We start from the raw sequence: 16,731 nt of genomic DNA, 5'->3' as shown, positions 1-16,731 counted from the left end.
GGCCCGCCTCCGAACGAAAGTCTGTGTATGTTGATTCACCTGTATATTGGTCAATCGAAGGAGTCCTTACTGTTATTGGGCAAAAGACGAGTCAGTCACGTAGGTAGGGGGCGGGGATACCAAGTTCCCCGCCCGTAGAAACCGCTGATTGGACAAGTATTTGTTTTCTCTACAGCGGATTGGTGCCGGGAGGCTTTCCCCGCCCAGAAATGTGATCACGTGGCCGTCAACTTTCACCCAGGATGTCTAGCCCCAGACTCTCCCTAGCAACGGAGTGCGGCTCCTGGTTCCCCTAGCAACCGGTCGCTGAGGAAAGGAGCCCGCCGGGAACTGCGCAGAAGCTGAGAATCTGGGGCTGAAACTCAAAGGCTGCGGGAGGACCTGACCTTTTCCCGGAGGAGCCCGCCGGCCGCCCCACCTGGAGGAGGGCCCAGGCCCCCTGGCAGCCTCCTCCCGGCCTCGGTGGAAAAGGACCTGGGGAAACGTTCCCTCTGGGCACAGGCCCCAAATACACACAGGCCTCCAACCCAGAGAGAGGTACCCTGGCCTAGCGATACCTCTTCAAGAGGGCATCACGGACCCTCGCTCCCACCTCTCCACTGCCGCTAACTTGTTCCTCTTGCTTAGTTAGACCTAATCTTCCTCTTGGTGAAGACTTGTGGCTTTGGATGTGGATGCCGAGTCCATGTCTGTCCCTTCCCCAGCCTCAGTTTCCCTTTCTGGGAAATTAGGGCTTTAGGGCTCCCCTCTCTCATGGCTCCTGGAGCTGGCCTGTCATTTAACACCAAGTGTGCACTGGCACCCAGTGACATAGGGTAAATGGTGCGTTTTCTCTTTCTGATTCATGGCCAATAGGGGCTCTATTTTTCAGGTCCAGTTGGACAATTGTTTTGCAGGACAATTCTGGATCTGGTTCTCTGTGAGGAGGCGACTGTGGTGACAGTGGGGTAAAACTCTCTGCGACTTCCCCCACCTACAACGACACTATTGTCAGGCAAGTCACCAAGGACCCTTGATGGGTGGTAGATTATAAACTCCCCGCAGCTGAGCTGCAGAGGCTACACAGAACACTGTGGGCACCAGGGCCGTGGCGAGGTCACAACCGTGGTTGTGGGGCCAAGAGGTGCAGCCTTGCTGGTGGGTGCCAGGCAGGCTGGGTGCCCGTGGGGCCCTGGAGCAGCCCAGGTGCGGCAGCCAAGGGTGGGAGGGGACCGACCTCAGAGTGTCCGTGGCCACCATGACGCCCCAGGGCGCTGTGAAAGGACCCCAGCCCGACCGCCAAGGGAGGCCGGGAAGCAGCCTGGGGAAGAGACATGGTGTTTTCCAGGGAGGATGAGCCGCCTGGGGGACGTGGAGCCCAGGGTGATCGACGACCACATGCTCAAGCAGGCCGTGGGGGAGCAGGGCCCCCAGGAGGAGGCTGGGCAGCTGGCCAAGCAGGAGGGCGTCCTCTTCAAGGACGTCCTGTCCCTGCAGCTGGACTTCCAGAGTGCGTATCCTGGCGGGGCGGGCGCCGGGCAGCCCCAAGTTCCTGCCCAGTCCGTGGTCCTGCCGGGGCAGGAGGCGCAGGACCAGCACCAGGGGCTGTAAAGCGCTGGGTGCCCTTAGCTCTTGAGCACCCAGAGCCCCCCGACTCTGAATACGAGCAGGAAAGGGGACATTCTCCCACTCTCCCACTCGTGGACCACTTGGGCAAGTTCCCAAGGGCGGGGAGCTTAGGAAGGTGGGCCCGCGTGGTCAGGAAGGCAGGGAGGGGTGCCGCGCTGGGGAGAAGCTTCAGAGGAAGGGCCCGAAACAGGAGGGCAGGGCCCGCAGGAGCCAGGGCAGCCTGGTGGGAGACGTGCCTGCAACCTGGCAGATCCTGTGTCCCATCTGCGAGCCCGGGTGACGGCAGGCCCTGTCTCCCGCACGAGTTGGGGGACAAGGTGAGACAACAAGCCTGCTGCCGGCCTCACTCGGGGAGCCAGTGAGGTGGCACAGGGGGCAGGAGAGGTAGGCACGGGCCCTGCGACCCCCCCAGCCCGGTGCTGGCGGGCCTCGGCAGAGGGCACAGTGATTCTTGTCTCTGCTCTGCCCCGGCCTCCACGCTGGCCTGCGCTCATCAGTCGATAACAGGGGGCTACCGAGACATACCCGAGGCCGGGGTGCTGCGCCAGGCAGGCCGGGCCCAGCCTCACGAAGCCCTTGGGCTGCCCAGAGCAGCAGGCTTCAAGGGGTGGCAGGGTGGGTGTCAGGGGGGCTTTAGACCGCCTCCCGCTGCCCCTCCCCCCCCCCCACTGTGTACCACGTGCCTCTTCTAGGCCGGGGGCTGCTCTGGGCACCAGGGACTCAACTGGGAACAAAAAAGATAAAAAAACCCCGTCTCCGGGGAGCTCACCTTCAAGGGAGGGGGACACACAAACCTAAGAAGTCCAGTGGTGTGTCCGGAGCTGGTGCGCTTGGAGGAGCGGAGGGCGCAGTGCGCGGGGCTCCGTACGGGTCGGGTCAGGGGCCTCACCCAGGAGGTGATAGTTAAGCAGAGAATAGGGGGCGATGGTAACAGCCCCGTGGAGATGGGTCCAAGGACATTCTTTTAATGAGCACGTTCTAACTCGCTAAGTTCTGGAAGTGCTCACAAAAGCAGACAGGAAAAAGCGGCGTGAACAGCAGCGCTCTGTGGCTTCTAGGAATCCTGGGGACGAGGCCCCGCCTCTAGAATCTTGCACCCACAGTGTGTGCCTGTCACACTGAGCTTTGCTCGGAGCTCTTGGTGGCTGTGACGGGGACCGAGCTCTGCCCGTCTCAGGAGCCAGGGGATGGGGCAGCTGCGGGTCAGGCCCTTCAGCCCGTGCCGGGGCACAGGCCCGTCTTTCCGCCCTCTTGGGCCTGCACCGGCCCAGCGTGTCTCTGCCCACAGACTGCAAGTAGAGACAGGGTCGGAGGGCATGGACATGAAGCGTTTCTGTCCACACAGCCGAAGCACCCTCCCGACGGCCACCCCAGGTGACTGGCCATCCCTGCAGCTTTGCTCTTGTTTGTCACCTGAGGACAGAGTGGGGGGCTGCCTGTGCCCTGGGTCTTGAGCCCAGGCCATCCGAGGGCCAGTGCAGCGCGTCCCTGCCCTGGGGGCTGCGCACCTCCGCCCTGCACCCCACCCACCCTCGGCCCCTGCCAGTCCTCAGGGGCCCCGGGGCAGCAGCCCTCCTCGGGACACCGAGCTCTGGGGGCGGGGTCCTGGTCTCCCCCATGGTCACCGCCGGTCATCCAGCCCCCGGGACGCTGGCACTGCATCCCAACCCTCGCACAGGCTGGGAGCAGCCCAGGCCGTCCTCGTTTCAGACATTCTCCGCATAGACAACCTCTGGCCCTTCGAGAACCTGCGGAAGCTGCAGCTGGATAACAACGTCATCGAGAAGATCGAGGGCCTGGAGCGCCTCACGCGCCTGGTCTGGCTGGGTGAGCGAGGCCCCCGTCTGACTCCGAGGCGCCAGGGCCCTGCCCAACGGCGCCCACGTGCTGGCCCAGGGAGGCACCGTCATGGCTGGTGGGGGCAGGGCTGGCCGGGGCCGTCCTGAGCCCGGGTGGCCATCCGGGGAGGCTCCCAGAGGCCCAGGCACTTGCCCAGAGCGCCGCGGCCAAGGCACAGCAGCGCTGGGACCCAGACCCAAGCCTGTCTGACCCCAGAGCCACGCGCCTCCATCCCGCCCTCCCGCACGGGCAGCCCGGGCCTGGGCCCCTCCCACTTGGCAGAACACGCTTAGCTGCATGTGCTGCCGGCTGCCAGCCCACAGCAACCCCGCAGGCAGGATCACGCCGCTGGTTCGGGTGTGGGGGCCGAGAGGACGGGCAGCAGAAACAAGCTAGAGCCAGGTCTCCGGGCCGCTAGGCCCGGTCTCTGGCCCCAGACGGCCCCTCCCGGCAGCCCAGCACCTGTAACGCTGCTCCCGGCCTGGGTGACCTGCACGGGCAGGAGACATCTGTCCGTGCAGCAGATGGAGGACGAGAGGGAGGGGCCGCCTGGGCCCGACCCACGCCCCCGCTAGCACCCCGGGTTCCGTGGCTTGTGGCACGGGGATGAGAGAGTCCCGGGGAAGGTTCTGGTAAGAGGTCAGGCTACCCCTCAGAATCGGAAGGCCACCTTTGTCCAGCCAAGCGCTAGTCACCAGGGATGGAACCACCACCAGGAAGAGCTGGGTCCCTGGGGTGCAGGGGAGGGGTGAGGAGAGGGGGTTCGAGGTTCTGCACAGCCCCCACCTGCCCGCACAGGCCCTGCTGGGGGCCCCATCTGCTGTTCCACCGCTGAGGATGAGCTGGAGTCGCCAGAACTGGCCCCCAAAAGCTGATGGCCACATCCCACCCCACTTCACACTCGGGGACGTCCTGCCGGTAGCTTGAAATCGGCAGTGGTAGACTTACACCCCAGAAATCTCGGGGAACGCGGCGTATCAGGTCTGCCCCGCCCACCCCCACTGCTAAACGGCTGCCTGTGGCTGCAGAACAGGACAGGAAGCGGCCCGCGTGGTGCTGGTGGACCAGCTCTGCCGGATCCCAGCTCTGCCAGCGTCCTGACCCATTTTGTACTAGTTACTTCAGCCTCTGGAACATCAGGTTTTTTTGTGTTTTTTTGTTTGTTTGTTTTAGGGCTGCACCCCCAGCATATGGAGGCTCCCAGGCTAGGGGTCCACTCAGAGCTGTAGCCGCCTGCCTCCACCACAGCCACAGCCATGCGGGATCCAAGCCGCATCTTCGACCTGCTCCACAGCTCACGGCAACGCCGCATCCTTAACCCACTGGGCGAGGCCAGGGATCAAACCTGCGTCCTCATGGTTCCTGGCCAGGTTCATCGCTGCTGCGCCACGATGGGAGCCGCTAGCCTCGCTTTCTTTCCGAGCTCTCGCTCCCGGGCATTTTGCCACCAGCCCCTTTGAATCTTGCCTTGTCACCCCTGAGCACAAGTGCCAGCACCTGTGCTGTGACGATTAAACCACGAAACGCCCTGGGACAGCCTGGTGAGGTGGGGACGGTTCTCTGTCTCAACCGTCAGAGGTGACGGTCCCCAGCGAGGCAGCCAGACTTAGACGTGGGAGAACCGAGTTCCCACACCCCCGCGGGCTGGCGGGGACCCCACCCCAAGACGCGCGTCCTGACCTGCGTCTTCCATCCCAGATCGGGGGCCGTAGAGCCGCGAGCCTCTGTCCCCGGTCAGGAGGGTGGGCAGCCGAGCCGGAGAGGCCGCGGGTCTGTTTCGGGACAGTCGCCCTGAACCAGGCCCGGGCCCCGCGGCCCTCGTCCTCCAGACCTGTCCTTCAACAACATCGAGGCCATCGAGGGGCTGGACTCGCTGGAGAACCTGGAGGACCTGAGCCTGTTCAACAACCGCATCTCCAAGGTGGACTCGCTGGACGCCCTGGTCAGGCTGCAGGTGCTGTCGCTGGGCAACAACCGGATCGCGAACCTGACCAACGTGAGCCTGGGCGCCGGGCGGGTGGGCGGGCCTCCAGACCCTTCCCTTTGCCTAGAAACGCGGACCCCCAGCGCTGAGGACGCGGAGACGCCCTCGAAGCCCGCGGGGGCCCGTCTCAGTGCCCGTGTGGGCCTCTCCTGCGGGGCCCTGCCCTGCCCTGCCCTGCCCCCCCCACTCACTCCACAAGCACCTGCGGAGGTGAGGGCCCCTCAGGCGAGCGAGGTGGGGTTCTGCTTTGCCTGCGGAGCGGAGAGGCTCAACACCCCACCCCCGGGCGGGGGCAAGGCCCTGGGAGCCACGCGGCGACCTCAGGAAACTGGCTGAGCCCGGGACAGCAGGAGCCAGCCTGCAGGGGTCACTGAGATGGCGCCGTGCGTGGTGGGGCCACAGTCCAGATGCGGCTTCCCCCCCAGCCCTGCCCCCGAGGCATTCACCCCTCCCACCCTGGCTCGGGGCTGGGCTGTCGAGCGGGCAGAGAGCAGGCTGAGGTGGGCGATGCAGCCTCGGTGCGTCACAGCGGCAGCTGAGGCCGGAGTAGAGGGTGTGGGCGGCACTGAGGAAGGGGGGCTGAGCAGCTTGGGGACAACGGCTCCTTCCGCTCTGCCCGACATCAGCCCTCCCCTGCTGGGTGGGACGGCTTTTTCCAGCCCCCGCAGGTGGACACTCCAGTTGTTTCTCGCCTCCTGCTGTCACACGCAGGCCACATGGGACGTCCTTGACCACGGCCGACTTTGCACCTGGACAGGTGCCTGGAGGCGGAGCTGCTGGGTCTGAGGGCACATGGGCTTTGACCCTTTGATGTATTTTGCCAAACCGCCATCTGTAGAAGTGGGACCGGGTATGAACCCAGCAGCAGTTCTGAGAAGGCCGGTCCCGCTCACCCACCCACGACACGCTGGTACCCAGCCTTTCTCTCTTGGGTGATTTTTTTTTCAGGGCCGCACCTGCAGCCTATGGAAGCTAGGGGTCCAATCGGAGCTACAGCTGCCAGCCTACACCACAGCCACAGCCATGAGGGATCCAAGCCACATCTGTGACCTATGCCACAGCTCAGGGCAACGCCAGATCCTTCACCCACTGAACGAGGTCAGGGATCGAACCCACGTCCCCGTGGATACTTGTTGGATTCGTTAAAAACTAAGTCAGATCCTAACTCCCCACCCCACATACACTTAAAGCTCCACTGGCTCCCCTTCCCCGAACAAAATTCACACTCCCGCCTGCAGCCCCGAGGTCACAGGTGAATCGACGCTGCCTTGTCAACACTCCGGCCTCAAGATCTAGGCAGCCCCTCCCCAGCACGCTGCAGCCTCCTGGCCTCGCTGGGGTCTGGTACAGGGCCCACTCTTTCTTGCCTTGGGGCCTTGGCTTCTACTGGTTTTGCCCCCCCCGCCCCCACCCCCTTGAGCTCTTAAAAGTATTTCCGCCAAACAGTAATGACGACTTTTTAACTTTTTTTTTAATGGCCAGGTGCAGCCTGTGGAAGTTCCTGGACCGGGGGTTGAATGTGAGCTACAGCTGCAGCAATACCAGCTCCTTTAGTCCACGGTGCTGGGCCAGGGACCAAACCCACACCTCCACAGTGCCTCAGGCCGCTGGAGTCAGGTTCTTAACCCACTGTGCCACAGCGGGAACTCTCTTACTTTTTCTTTTTGGGCCATCCTGAGGCATATGGAGGTCCGGGGCAGAGATCGGATCTGAGCTGCCGCTGTGACCTACACCACAGCTGAGGCAACACGGGGTCATTAACCCACTGTGCCAGGCCAGGGATCGAACCTGTGTCCCTGGGTTCCACTGATGCCGATGATCCCATCAGGCCACAGTGGGAACTCCTCTACTTGTTCCCTGCCCCTAGAATGTCAGCTCCTGCTTTGAGGGCTTTGCTCCCACTGTGTCCCCAAGGTTTAGAATAGGTCTGAAGCCTGGCAGGTGCTTGAGGATATTTGTTGAATGAATAAACTCATGACAAAAGGAGTTCCCATCATGGCTCAGCAGTAACGAACCCGACTGGGGTCCATGACGATGTGGGTTCGATCCCTGGCCTCACTCAGTGGGCTAAGGATCCGGTGTTGCTGTGAGCTGTGTTGTAGGCCGGCAGCTGCAGCTCTGATTCAGCCTCTATCCTGGGGACTACCATACGCCATGAGTGCAGCCCCAAAAAGACAAAAACAAACAAAAAAAAACAAATTCCTTCCTAAAAGCAGCTGGGTTTCTTTCTTCTTCCGCACAGCGCAGTAGCTGCTGTCGATGAAGTGCTGGCTTACGTGATGACTTGTTTGTTGACTTTACCAAAGACAGAGCAGAGGGAGAATAAAGTTAGTGGACAGCCCGCCAGCTGCCATCCAGCTGGTCCAGCATACCTATGAGTGAGGCTCCATTTACTGTAAGAGCTTTGGGCTTCGGGTTAGGGCCAGGGCCAGGGTTAGGCTTAAAGCTAGGGTCAGGGTCAGGGTCAGGGTCAGGCTTAGGGCTAGGGTTAGGCCTAGGCTTAGGTTAGGCCTAGGTTTAAAGTCAGTTTTGGGCTTAGTGTTAGGATTAGGCCTAGGGTTAGGTCTAGGCGTATGGTTAGAAAAGCCCTCAGCACTTACTGGTTGGAATATGCCGCCCGTTCTGCATCTGGCAGTGGTGAGAATAGCCAGGCCCACTATTGCCAGTGCTCCTCACGGCGTGTGGCATCTGGCCTCCCTCCACCTACACACCTCGTTCCCATTCCCATGTTGCAGATGAGGAGACTGCAACCCACAGCTGTCAAGCAGCTTTCCCCACCTCCTCGGAGTCCTTCCAATGCCTGTGGCCTGGGCCCCCATCCCGTCCCTGCTCGCGGAGCTGGCAGCGTGGGCAGGACACAGGCCTTTCTTCCTCTTCTCCCAGGTCATCTACCTGCGGCGATTCAAGGACCTGCGGACGCTCAGCCTCGCCGGGAACCCCGTGGCCGAGCAGGACGACTACAAGATGTTCGTGTGTGCCTACCTCCCGGACCTCGTGTACCTGGACTTCCGGCGCATCGACGACCACACGGCGAGTGTCTCCCTCCGGGTCTCCCGGCCCTGCGTGGGCCCCCGGGCGTCTTGAAAGGAGCGCAGTGGCTCTGGTCCCAGAGCCGTTACGAGAATCGGATTTTGAACCCCAAGTCTCTCAGGTCTGGGTTTTCTCGTTTGGACGATACTTTGAAAGGCTTGATGCTTGCTCATCATAAAACCGTGCAGGGCCTGACACTGCAGCTTCCCGGCCCCTCCCCAAGCATTCTCTCCTTGGTCCTCGGAAGTTTCCAGAAGGCAGACAGCAGTCTGCCTCCTTCTGACTCAGAGGCTCTGTCTGGAAGCACCAAGATTAGCACCAAGGAAAAGGTTTAAGGAGCAGAGTTCCGCAAAGCAGCTCCCCTGACACTCCCTCATCCGCGTGGCTGCCTGTCCCTCACCTGCTAACGCCGCCAGGCTCAGGCCACCAGGCAGCCAGGCCCAGGCAAGGCCGGCGAGGGCTGGGGGCAGGCTGTGGGCTCCCCCTGTTTCTAACAGGCCACTTTTAGGTTGAGGCCCTGGGTTCTGCCTGAAGCCTGGCCCTGAGGCCGAGTGGTCAGTCCCAGCAAAGCACTCAGAATAGGCGGGGCTGTGAGCTTGGGGGGGCTTTGTGTGGGGAGAGGCTGGGGACAGGCAGGAGGACGGTGCTGGGGTTCAGGTCTTGGCCTGCTGCCGGCAGAGGCCCTTGAAGGACCCTGCAGGTTTCAGCAGGTGCTGGTGTTGGGAGCAGAGGGGGCGGGGCCGTGGTCCTGGGAGAGGCGGGGCCGTGGGAACGGAGGGCGGGGCTTGCAGCGGAAGCCTTAGCGCAGCGAAGGCCGCTGGGGCCCCCGCAGCCCCCAGTGCTGGTGGGGGATGGGGTGCAGGCCTGCGGCTGGGGCACCCACCGCCCCTCCCTCCCCGGGGGCATCCCTCTGAGGGCCCCGCCCGCAGGCTGCCCGGCGGATCCCTCCTGTCCGCGGCCGCAGACTCAGGCACTGGGGAGGCTGGCGAGGAAGGACGCCCGTGCCGCCAGACTGGAGCAGTGGCAGAAGGCCGTGCCCTGATGCCCCTTCCTGCTCCTCCCACAGAAGGAGCTGGCGGAGGCGAAGCACCAGTACAGCCTCGACGAGCTGAAGCACCGCGAGAACCTGCTTCAGGCCCAGCAGGAAGATGAGCAGGCCCGGCGGGAGGAGCTGGAGGAGCACAAGGTGCGCCTGCCCCGGCCAGGAGGCCAGTTCGCGAAGGTCCGCAGGGCCCAGGCCCCCAAGCCTGTCTCCTGGTTGAAGACAGCTGGTGCCCAGGGCCGCCTGGTCTGCGGGGGCCGTCACAGTAGGTCACAGCAGGGCCGTCGGGCTGTCCTGTCCCCGCCCCCGCAGCCCCAGGTCCCGCGGCCGCACGAGGGCCAGGACTCTGCAGAAACAGTCCCACAGAGCAGCCCTGCCCCTCCACGCCCTGGCAGGCCCTCCAGCCAGACGGAGCGGGCACCCTTCTGTCTTCAGCCTCCGGTCCTCCGCCCGCACCAGGCCCTGTGCATGTCCATCAGCGCCCTGCCTTCCTGGGCGCTGGGCACCGTGCCCAGGAGCCCCGCTGTGTCTCTGCCCGCAGGCTGCCTTCGTGGAGAATCTGAACGGCCCCTTCCTCTTTGAGAGCATGTATGCTGAGGACGTGGAGGGCAGCAAGCTGGCCTGCCTGCCCGGCGTGGGCGAGCTCCTGGAGACATATCCTTCCATCCACAGCCACCCCACAGGGCCCGGGTGTCCTGGGGAGACCCCTTCCACTCTGCAGGCCTCAGGGCAGCGAGGACCAGAGCTGAGGCACTGCAGCACGTCCGGGGCTCTGCACCCGGTATCTCAGTCTGTCCCTTGCCAATGGACGGGGGTCCTTCTGGATCCCACTTTGTCGCTGGGGAAGCTAAGCTTGGAGATGGGCCTTGTGCAGGTCGCACAGTGAGGGGTCACGGGCTGAGCCTGGGCCTTTGTCATCGCAGCTTAAACGCTGAGTGAGGGATGCAGGATGGGCTGAGCGCTGAGCAGAGGCGGTGAGGAGGGTGACCGTGAGGCAGAGACTTGCTCTCAAACAAATGCCCCGCAAACATCGGGGTGAGGGGGCTCGCATCCCCCACCCCGCCCTCTGCTGCCCTCCTGACCCCAGCCCAGAGCAGCGAGGTGACCTCCGCAGCCTCTGTGTCCACTGCGGCCTGGACATCAGCAGCTCGGAGGCCCAGGTGCAGGCTGCCCAGCTCCCTGGCTGGCCCCCTGCCGCCCCCTCAGGTCCCCCAGAGACTCTCCTCTGCGCCTCCCCCTCCAGGCAGAACTCCTTCCCGAATCCCCCAGGCCCCCAGCTCCACGCCCCTCCCCAGCTGCCGCACCCCAGCCACTGCCAGCCTCCTTAACGGCCGCTCACCTACAGGGACAAGTTCGTCATCATCTGCCTGAACCTATTTGAGTGCGGCCTGAAGCAGCAGGAGAAGCGCAAGGCGGAGCTGGACACCTTCAGCCAGTGTGTCCAGGAGGCCATCCAGGAGAACCAGGAGCAGGGCAGGCAAAGGATCACCAAGTTTGAGGAGACACACCTGCTGGTGGGCCCCGCCCTCCCCCCCTTTCCTGCTCTAGGTGCCCACCCGCCACCTCTGACGACCCCTGACCCATGGTTGTTGTCCCTGTTTCCAGCCATAGCAGCAATAATGCCAGGTCCTTAACCCAATGAGCCACCAGGGAGCTCCATTTATATCTCTTACTCTGTAAACTCTTTGCCCTTGTAACAGGCCCTTACCCATTTTTCCATTTGGTTTTTGGTTTCTATCTCTGTATCTCTATTAAAAAAAAATTTACAGAGTTCCCACTGTGGCACAGCAGTTAAGGATCCAGTGTTTTCTCTACAGAGGTGTGGGTTTGATCCCCGGCCCTGCACAGTGGGTTAAGGATCTGGCGTTGCCATAGCCATGGTGAAGGTTGAAGCTGCAGCTCAGCTTGGATCCCCGGCCTGGGAACTTCCATATGCCGTGGGTGTGCCCCGCCCCCAAAAGAGCAGAAAGAATTTTCTTTGTAGGCTCTTTATAGAGTGAGGCATTAGCTCTGTCAGTGAAATGTTCGGGGAGCAAATTTTTTTTTTTTTTTGTCTTTTTGCTATTTCTTTGGGCCGCTCCTGCGGCCTATGGAGGATCCCAGGCTAGGGGTCCAATCAGAGCTGTAGCCGCCGGCCTACGCCAGAGCCACAGCAACGCGGGATCCGAACCACGTCTGCAACCTACACCACAGCTCACGGCAATGCCGGATCCTTAACCCGCTGAGCAAGGGCAGGGACTGAACCCACAACCTCATGGTTCCCAGTCGGATTCGTTAACCACTGCGCCACGACGGGAACTACCCGGGGAGCAAATATTTTCCCAGTTTGTCATTTTGTCTATGGTGCTTTTGATACTCACAATTTTAAAACATTTTATGTAGCAGAATTGCCGACCTCTTCTCCTGGGGACGGGTAGAAAGGGCTTTTGCACTCGGGTCGTTTAGGAAAGGTCCCCCACTTTGTCCTCACGTGCTTTTGTGGCTTTATTTTTACCTTTCGTCTGGGCCCTGGCGGGAGTGTCTGCGGGTCAGGTTGAGCCAGTGAGGGGGCTGGTCTTCTCCAGACGAGGCAGCCGTGACCCCAGTCACGCCCGTGACTCTGAGGGCATTGCGTCCGTCGCTAGAGACGGGCTGGCACTGGGTGCAGGCTGGGATGCACGTGCTCTGCAGCTCACGAGCGCCCGCCTTGCCGACAGACCTGCCTCTGCTCCTTTGTGGGGCGTGTGCGGGCCCAGCCGGCTCCCACAGGCTCGGCCTGCGTGCGTTCCTGCTGCGGGTCCCTGTGTTTTCGGCTGCCCTGTGGTACATGCATTTCCCAGGCCAGGAATCAGGCCTGAACCACAGCTGCAACCTACACCAGATCCTTTGCCCACTCTGCCAGGCTGGGGACTGAACCTGCGTCCTGACCCTGCAGAGACGCTGCCAGTCCCATTGTGCCAACAGTGGGAACTCCAAGGGCTTCTTATCAGAGTCTGGCAGCGCTGGGAGCCGAGCCCCTGTGGGAGCCGGGACCTCACAGACGCCGCCTCACCCCCAGGCCTTGTGAGCCTGGACCTGAGAAGACGAGGTTCAGAGCCCGAAGGTGGCACGGTGACCCAGGGAGAGCCACAGAGTCCTTGTGACTCTGAGGCCACTGCTCCTCCCCCGTGAGCTAAGGACGCAGCAGCTGGCAGAGGCCCTGCCCTGACAGCCTCGGCCGGGGTCGGGCGGCGCGGCCCCGGGCTCCACGTTCCTCCCCACGAGCCACAGGGCCGCCTCCCGTCTTGGTAACTACGGCCACGCTCAGCGCTGGGTTCCTAAAGCACAGGCTTTGTTTCCAGAGCCTGAGTGCCATCCGGGACGCGTCTGAACTGACCACCTTGGAGACGAGGCTAGTGGCGTGCAGAGAGCGCGTCGCCGAGCTGTTCAACTCGCTCATGATGCTGGAGATGCAGCTGGCGGAGCAGCTGGAGGTGAGCGGGGCCTTCCCGGGAGCGCCTCGCCCCTGCCGGAGGGAGGCGTCCCAGTGACGTGGCGTGGTGGCGACGGGGGCCTTCTCTTCTTCTACTGCTTTTCGTTGCGGTTATGAGGGGTCCTCGTGCAGCACTCGTTCCTCTGGAACGCTGACCCGTCCGAAGGAACTTCTTAACGCGAATCCTAACGCGAGCAGAGCCCAGGAGCCGTCCAGGTGCTGCGCTCCCCCCACCCTGGGAGGAAACCAAGGCTCCAGCGGCACAGCCTGCAGTCGCGGCATCTCAGGGCCATGCGAGGAGCCTGTGGTTTAGCTTCCTAAGGTCCTGGGCAGCCAGGTGGACCCGTGCGTTTATGAGGCTGTGGGGGCCGGGGCTGAAGGGCACAGATGACAGGGACCTTGGTGCAAGCTGCGCTGGCGGGAGACAGCGTCTCACCAGGGCCTCACTTGTCAAGTGTCGTGTCACACAGGAGAGGTGCCCCACCGCAGCGGGGGTGCTTGTCCCACCCCCACCCGCCAGCAGGCTCCAGCGCTGCAGAAAGCAACCGCGAGCACTGGCAGGGGTGGGGGCTCAGGCAGTGGCTTGCAACCTTCGAGCAGGGGGAGCCCCTTTTCACTGTCCCCGGATTCTCCAGAACCTGCGCGCTGGCGTCGCAGCCGGGTCCCAGAGACCCGAAGCTCCAGGGCGGAGTCGGGCTTTACAGTGACCCTGCTTTTGTTCATTGCAAGAGTTCACACGTTCGAAAACGTTTAATTGGCTCAGCCTGCAGCCTCAGACTCCCATGCCACTGCCCTGCGGCAGGTCAGAGGCATGGCCCGTCCCTCTGGCTCACAGGGAGCAGCTCTCACCTTGGCACCTGGGCGAGGCCGGGTGCCTTGCAGAGCAGTGGGGCGCAGCGGTGCGGGGAGGCCCCGGGGGTGGGGGTGGGGCCGAGAGGCCTGCAGGCAGGTGCCCTGAGAGCGAGAAACCTGGGTAAGAGGCACAGTGGCCAGGGTTTCCTCTCTGCCAGACACCCCGCAAGGCATTCGGTGAGAAGAAACCCACTGACGCGTCACTGCCATCTCATGAGATGTGTCACTATGCAGAGGAAGCCCACTTCACAGATGGGGAAGTAGAGGCGGCGCCGGGGAGTTAAAGCCCCAGGGTTACACAGCGTGGTGGAGCTGGCAGGCAGCCTGGCTCTTAGCGACTCCCTCCCTGCTTCTTTGGAAGTGGAGGCAGGTGCCACGGAGGAGCCCGAAGGAAGGTGGTGGCTGCGTGCGCATGCTGAGGGGCCAGCCAGGGCTGGGGCAGAGGCCCGGAGAAGGCCACGAACCTCCGAGTGGCTGCTGGGGAGCGGCTGGGAGGGAGAGCGGGCAGGGTCGCGGCATGGCGCCGCCCGGGAAGGTCCGCGGTCGGTCGGAGGCGCCGCTCCAGCCTAAGGAGCGCCTTCAGCCGGCGCGCAGCCCGGGGCGTCCAAGCCTAAACGAGCGCGGTGGCGGCCTCCTTGTCGTTTTCAGGAGACCATAAGCCTATTTGAAAGGAACATCGCCGACCTGGTGGGACTGTTCGTTGAAAACGTCCAAAGCCTATATCCTTTCCTGAGGACCTTCCGTGGGGGGCGTGCGGCCCGTGCTGGGGGTCACCTGGCCTGCGCCAGCGCTCCTGGCCTCTAGGGGGCTGGGTGCAGGGACCTGCCTTTTTAACCAAAAGAAGTGGGGTTCCCTCCCAGGTGGCAACTGTGGGGTCACATGCCTGCCCCTCCCATTGCCACCAGTGCCCCAGACGCGTTGCAGGGATAGTTAAAAATCAGCGCTCTTGTAATCAGACTTCCACTCTTACCGGAAATGCCAACGCCGCGTTTGGTTTACAGAAAGATGTCTGTCTCGGGGGCCCCGTCGTGGCGCAGCGGAAACAAATCCGACTAGGACCCATGAGGTTGACGGTTCAATCCCTGGCCTCGCTCAGCGGGTGAAGGATCCGGCGTTGCCGTGAGCTGTGGTGTAGGCCGCAGACACGGCTCAGATCCTGCGTTGCGGTGGCTGTGGTGGACCCCTAGCCTGGGAACCTCCATATGCCGAGGGGGCGGCCCTAAGAAGCCAAAAAAACAAAAAGGTCTCTTTCTCCACCAACATGAGACTAAACAGGACCCTATTTAGTGGGAATCTGCAGCTTTGAGATTAGAGTGTAAAACCTCCCGTTTTTCCACTGAGGAGAAAAGCCCACCTTCAAAGGATAGAAACCTGGCAACCACCTGGAATGTTCCAGGGATGTTCTCTGACCCCCCGGCACAGTGGCGCCTGGTTAGAGTTTGGAAGGCCCCCCATCGGGGGCTGCCTGGCAGGCTGCTGCTCACAGCCCAGGTCCTGACCTCACCAGGAGGCCTCACTCCGGGACACCCCGCCCTGCGCACGCCCTCGGGGCGGGGCGGCCTCGGTGCCGAGGAGGCTGCCTGCTCATCCGTGATGAGATGGTCAGGAGAAAGGTTAGGTTAGGAGCGGACATTTGGGGCTCAGAGGTTCACCCCAGAAGTCACCCCGTCCTGTCCTCCTGGGTCCGAGGTCCTGCGGGGGCGCAGAGCTCTGGAGGCAGCCTCCACCAACTGAGGCCTCAGGGTGGGCCGCAGGGCCGGCTGGGAAGCTGGGGAGGACCTTCCCGGCCCGGGAGGCGGCCTGTGCAAAGGCCTGCAGGACAGGTGCCTTCCAAGAGGCCTCTCGGTTCCGACCCGGCGGGAGCTCTGGAGCTGCGTTAGAAGGGGCTGGAGCGGAGGGAGGCGGTGGGGATGGAGACGAGGGACGAGCGGGACCCGGGGCCAAAGGGAGGGCCCTGCCCGGGGGGTGGGGGGGCTGCTCGTCCCGCCCCGGCTTAACTCGCGCCGCACGATGGCTCAGTGCCGGGACCTGGAGAACCACCACCACGAGAAGCTCCTGGAGGCCGCCATCAACACCCTGGAGAAGACGGTCAAGGGCGAGCTGGACGAGGACCTGCCCGACGACGTGCGGGCGGTGAGCGCGGGGGCGAGCGGGGGGCGGCGGCACTCAGCGGTCAGAAGCACTGCTGGGGTCTCTGGCCCAGCACCCCAGGGAGGAGCGCTCAGGCCCCGGGTCTCCTGCGCTGAGGTCCAGCAGCAGGTGTGCCATGCTCTGGGAAGGGCGCCCCTTTCCTTCCTTCGCCACTGACACCCCCAGGGCCAATGGGTCAAGCCCCACCGCCCCTGGCGGCACCACTGGCCTTCCCGCCCTCCAGGCAGCGGCCCCAGACCCTCTGAAAGGCCAAACCCGGCCATCGTGGGCTTGTGCACAACCCGCCCTTGGGGCTTTCTCTTAGCTGCCGTCCCCCAGGCGCACTTGTCCCCAGGCCGCCTGTGTGTGGCCCTCCTCGCTCAGACCTCAGCTCCCTGTCAGCTCCGTGGAGACGCCCACCGTCTCCATCGCAGGCCGGTTATCCCTGCCAGGGCCCTGGCACGGGTCCACGCTGTCGTCAGTGACTTGCCTGGGCAACCCTGGAAGCCAAGGACACGTCTCACCACCACGCACGCCCAGTATCTGAGCTCCTGGCAGACTCACGTGGTCAGGGGCCCCCGTGTCACCTCCTTCCTTCCCAAACACCAGCAGACACTGTGTCCGCCAGACACCGGCAAGTGTCATCATGCCGGGCAGCCCCCAAGAGCCATGCTGGAGCCCCCAACGGACGGTCCACGGGCCACGAGTTCTTTGGGACTCTGCTCCCGGGTCTGGGTCACACACAAAGGGGCCACCTCCCCCTGCCAGGACGGCTCTGCCCTGCGCCACCTGATG

General features: G+C 63.3%; 2 protein-coding genes across 17 annotated transcripts in view; one reads left to right on the top strand and one right to left on the bottom strand.

The window, feature by feature from the left end:
* Positions 1-334: 334 nt before the first annotated feature.
* The window catches only part of DRC3 (dynein regulatory complex subunit 3), a 21,493-nt gene continuing 5,096 nt past the window's right edge, over positions 335-16,731 (top strand). For 2 of the 7 annotated variants that reach the window (XM_021068002.2, XM_021068001.2), the window contains exons 1-12: positions 335-537; positions 897-994; positions 1,328-1,489; positions 3,319-3,435; positions 5,277-5,443; positions 8,315-8,461; positions 9,528-9,647; positions 10,045-10,157; positions 10,843-11,017; positions 12,824-12,955; positions 14,455-14,525; positions 15,816-15,939. In XM_021068002.2, coding sequence (XP_020923661.1) covers positions 1,333-1,489; positions 3,319-3,435; positions 5,277-5,443; positions 8,315-8,461; positions 9,528-9,647; positions 10,045-10,157; positions 10,843-11,017; positions 12,824-12,955; positions 14,455-14,525; positions 15,816-15,939 — 1,323 coding nt within the window. In that variant the 5' untranslated portion in view covers positions 335-537; positions 897-994; positions 1,328-1,332. Of the gene's footprint in view, positions 538-896; positions 995-1,327; positions 1,490-2,648; positions 2,983-3,318; positions 3,436-5,276; positions 5,444-6,379; positions 6,530-8,314; positions 8,583-9,243; positions 9,648-10,044; positions 10,158-10,842; positions 11,018-12,823; positions 12,956-14,454; positions 14,526-15,815; positions 15,940-16,731 lie in introns of those variants that run through there. The other 5 variants (XM_084986419.1, XM_084986422.1, XM_084986420.1 and 2 more) reach the window with 5 other exon arrangements.
* Positions 11,963-16,731, bottom strand: part of ATPAF2 (ATP synthase mitochondrial F1 complex assembly factor 2) — a 23,843-nt gene continuing 19,074 nt past the window's right edge. For 2 of the 10 annotated variants that reach the window (XR_014822018.1, XR_014822023.1), the window contains 3 exons: positions 16,323-16,436; positions 14,777-14,930; positions 11,963-14,466 (listed from right to left, as the gene is read on the bottom strand). The gene's annotated coding sequence lies outside the window, so the exon portion shown is untranslated. Of the gene's footprint in view, positions 14,467-14,776; positions 16,437-16,731 lie in introns of all 10 variants that reach the window. The other 8 variants (XR_014822026.1, XR_014822017.1, XR_014822020.1 and 5 more) reach the window with 5 other exon arrangements.

This window comes from Sus scrofa, chromosome 12 (genome assembly GCF_054392235.1).
Source record: "Sus scrofa isolate SSC_HxYL_T2T_F1_AM1 chromosome 12, Sscrofa_HxYL_maternal_Yorkshire_Landrace_v2.0, whole genome shotgun sequence".
NCBI lineage: Eukaryota > Metazoa > Chordata > Mammalia > Artiodactyla > Suidae > Sus > Sus scrofa.
This window is presented reverse-complemented; position numbering and strand designations above follow the sequence as displayed.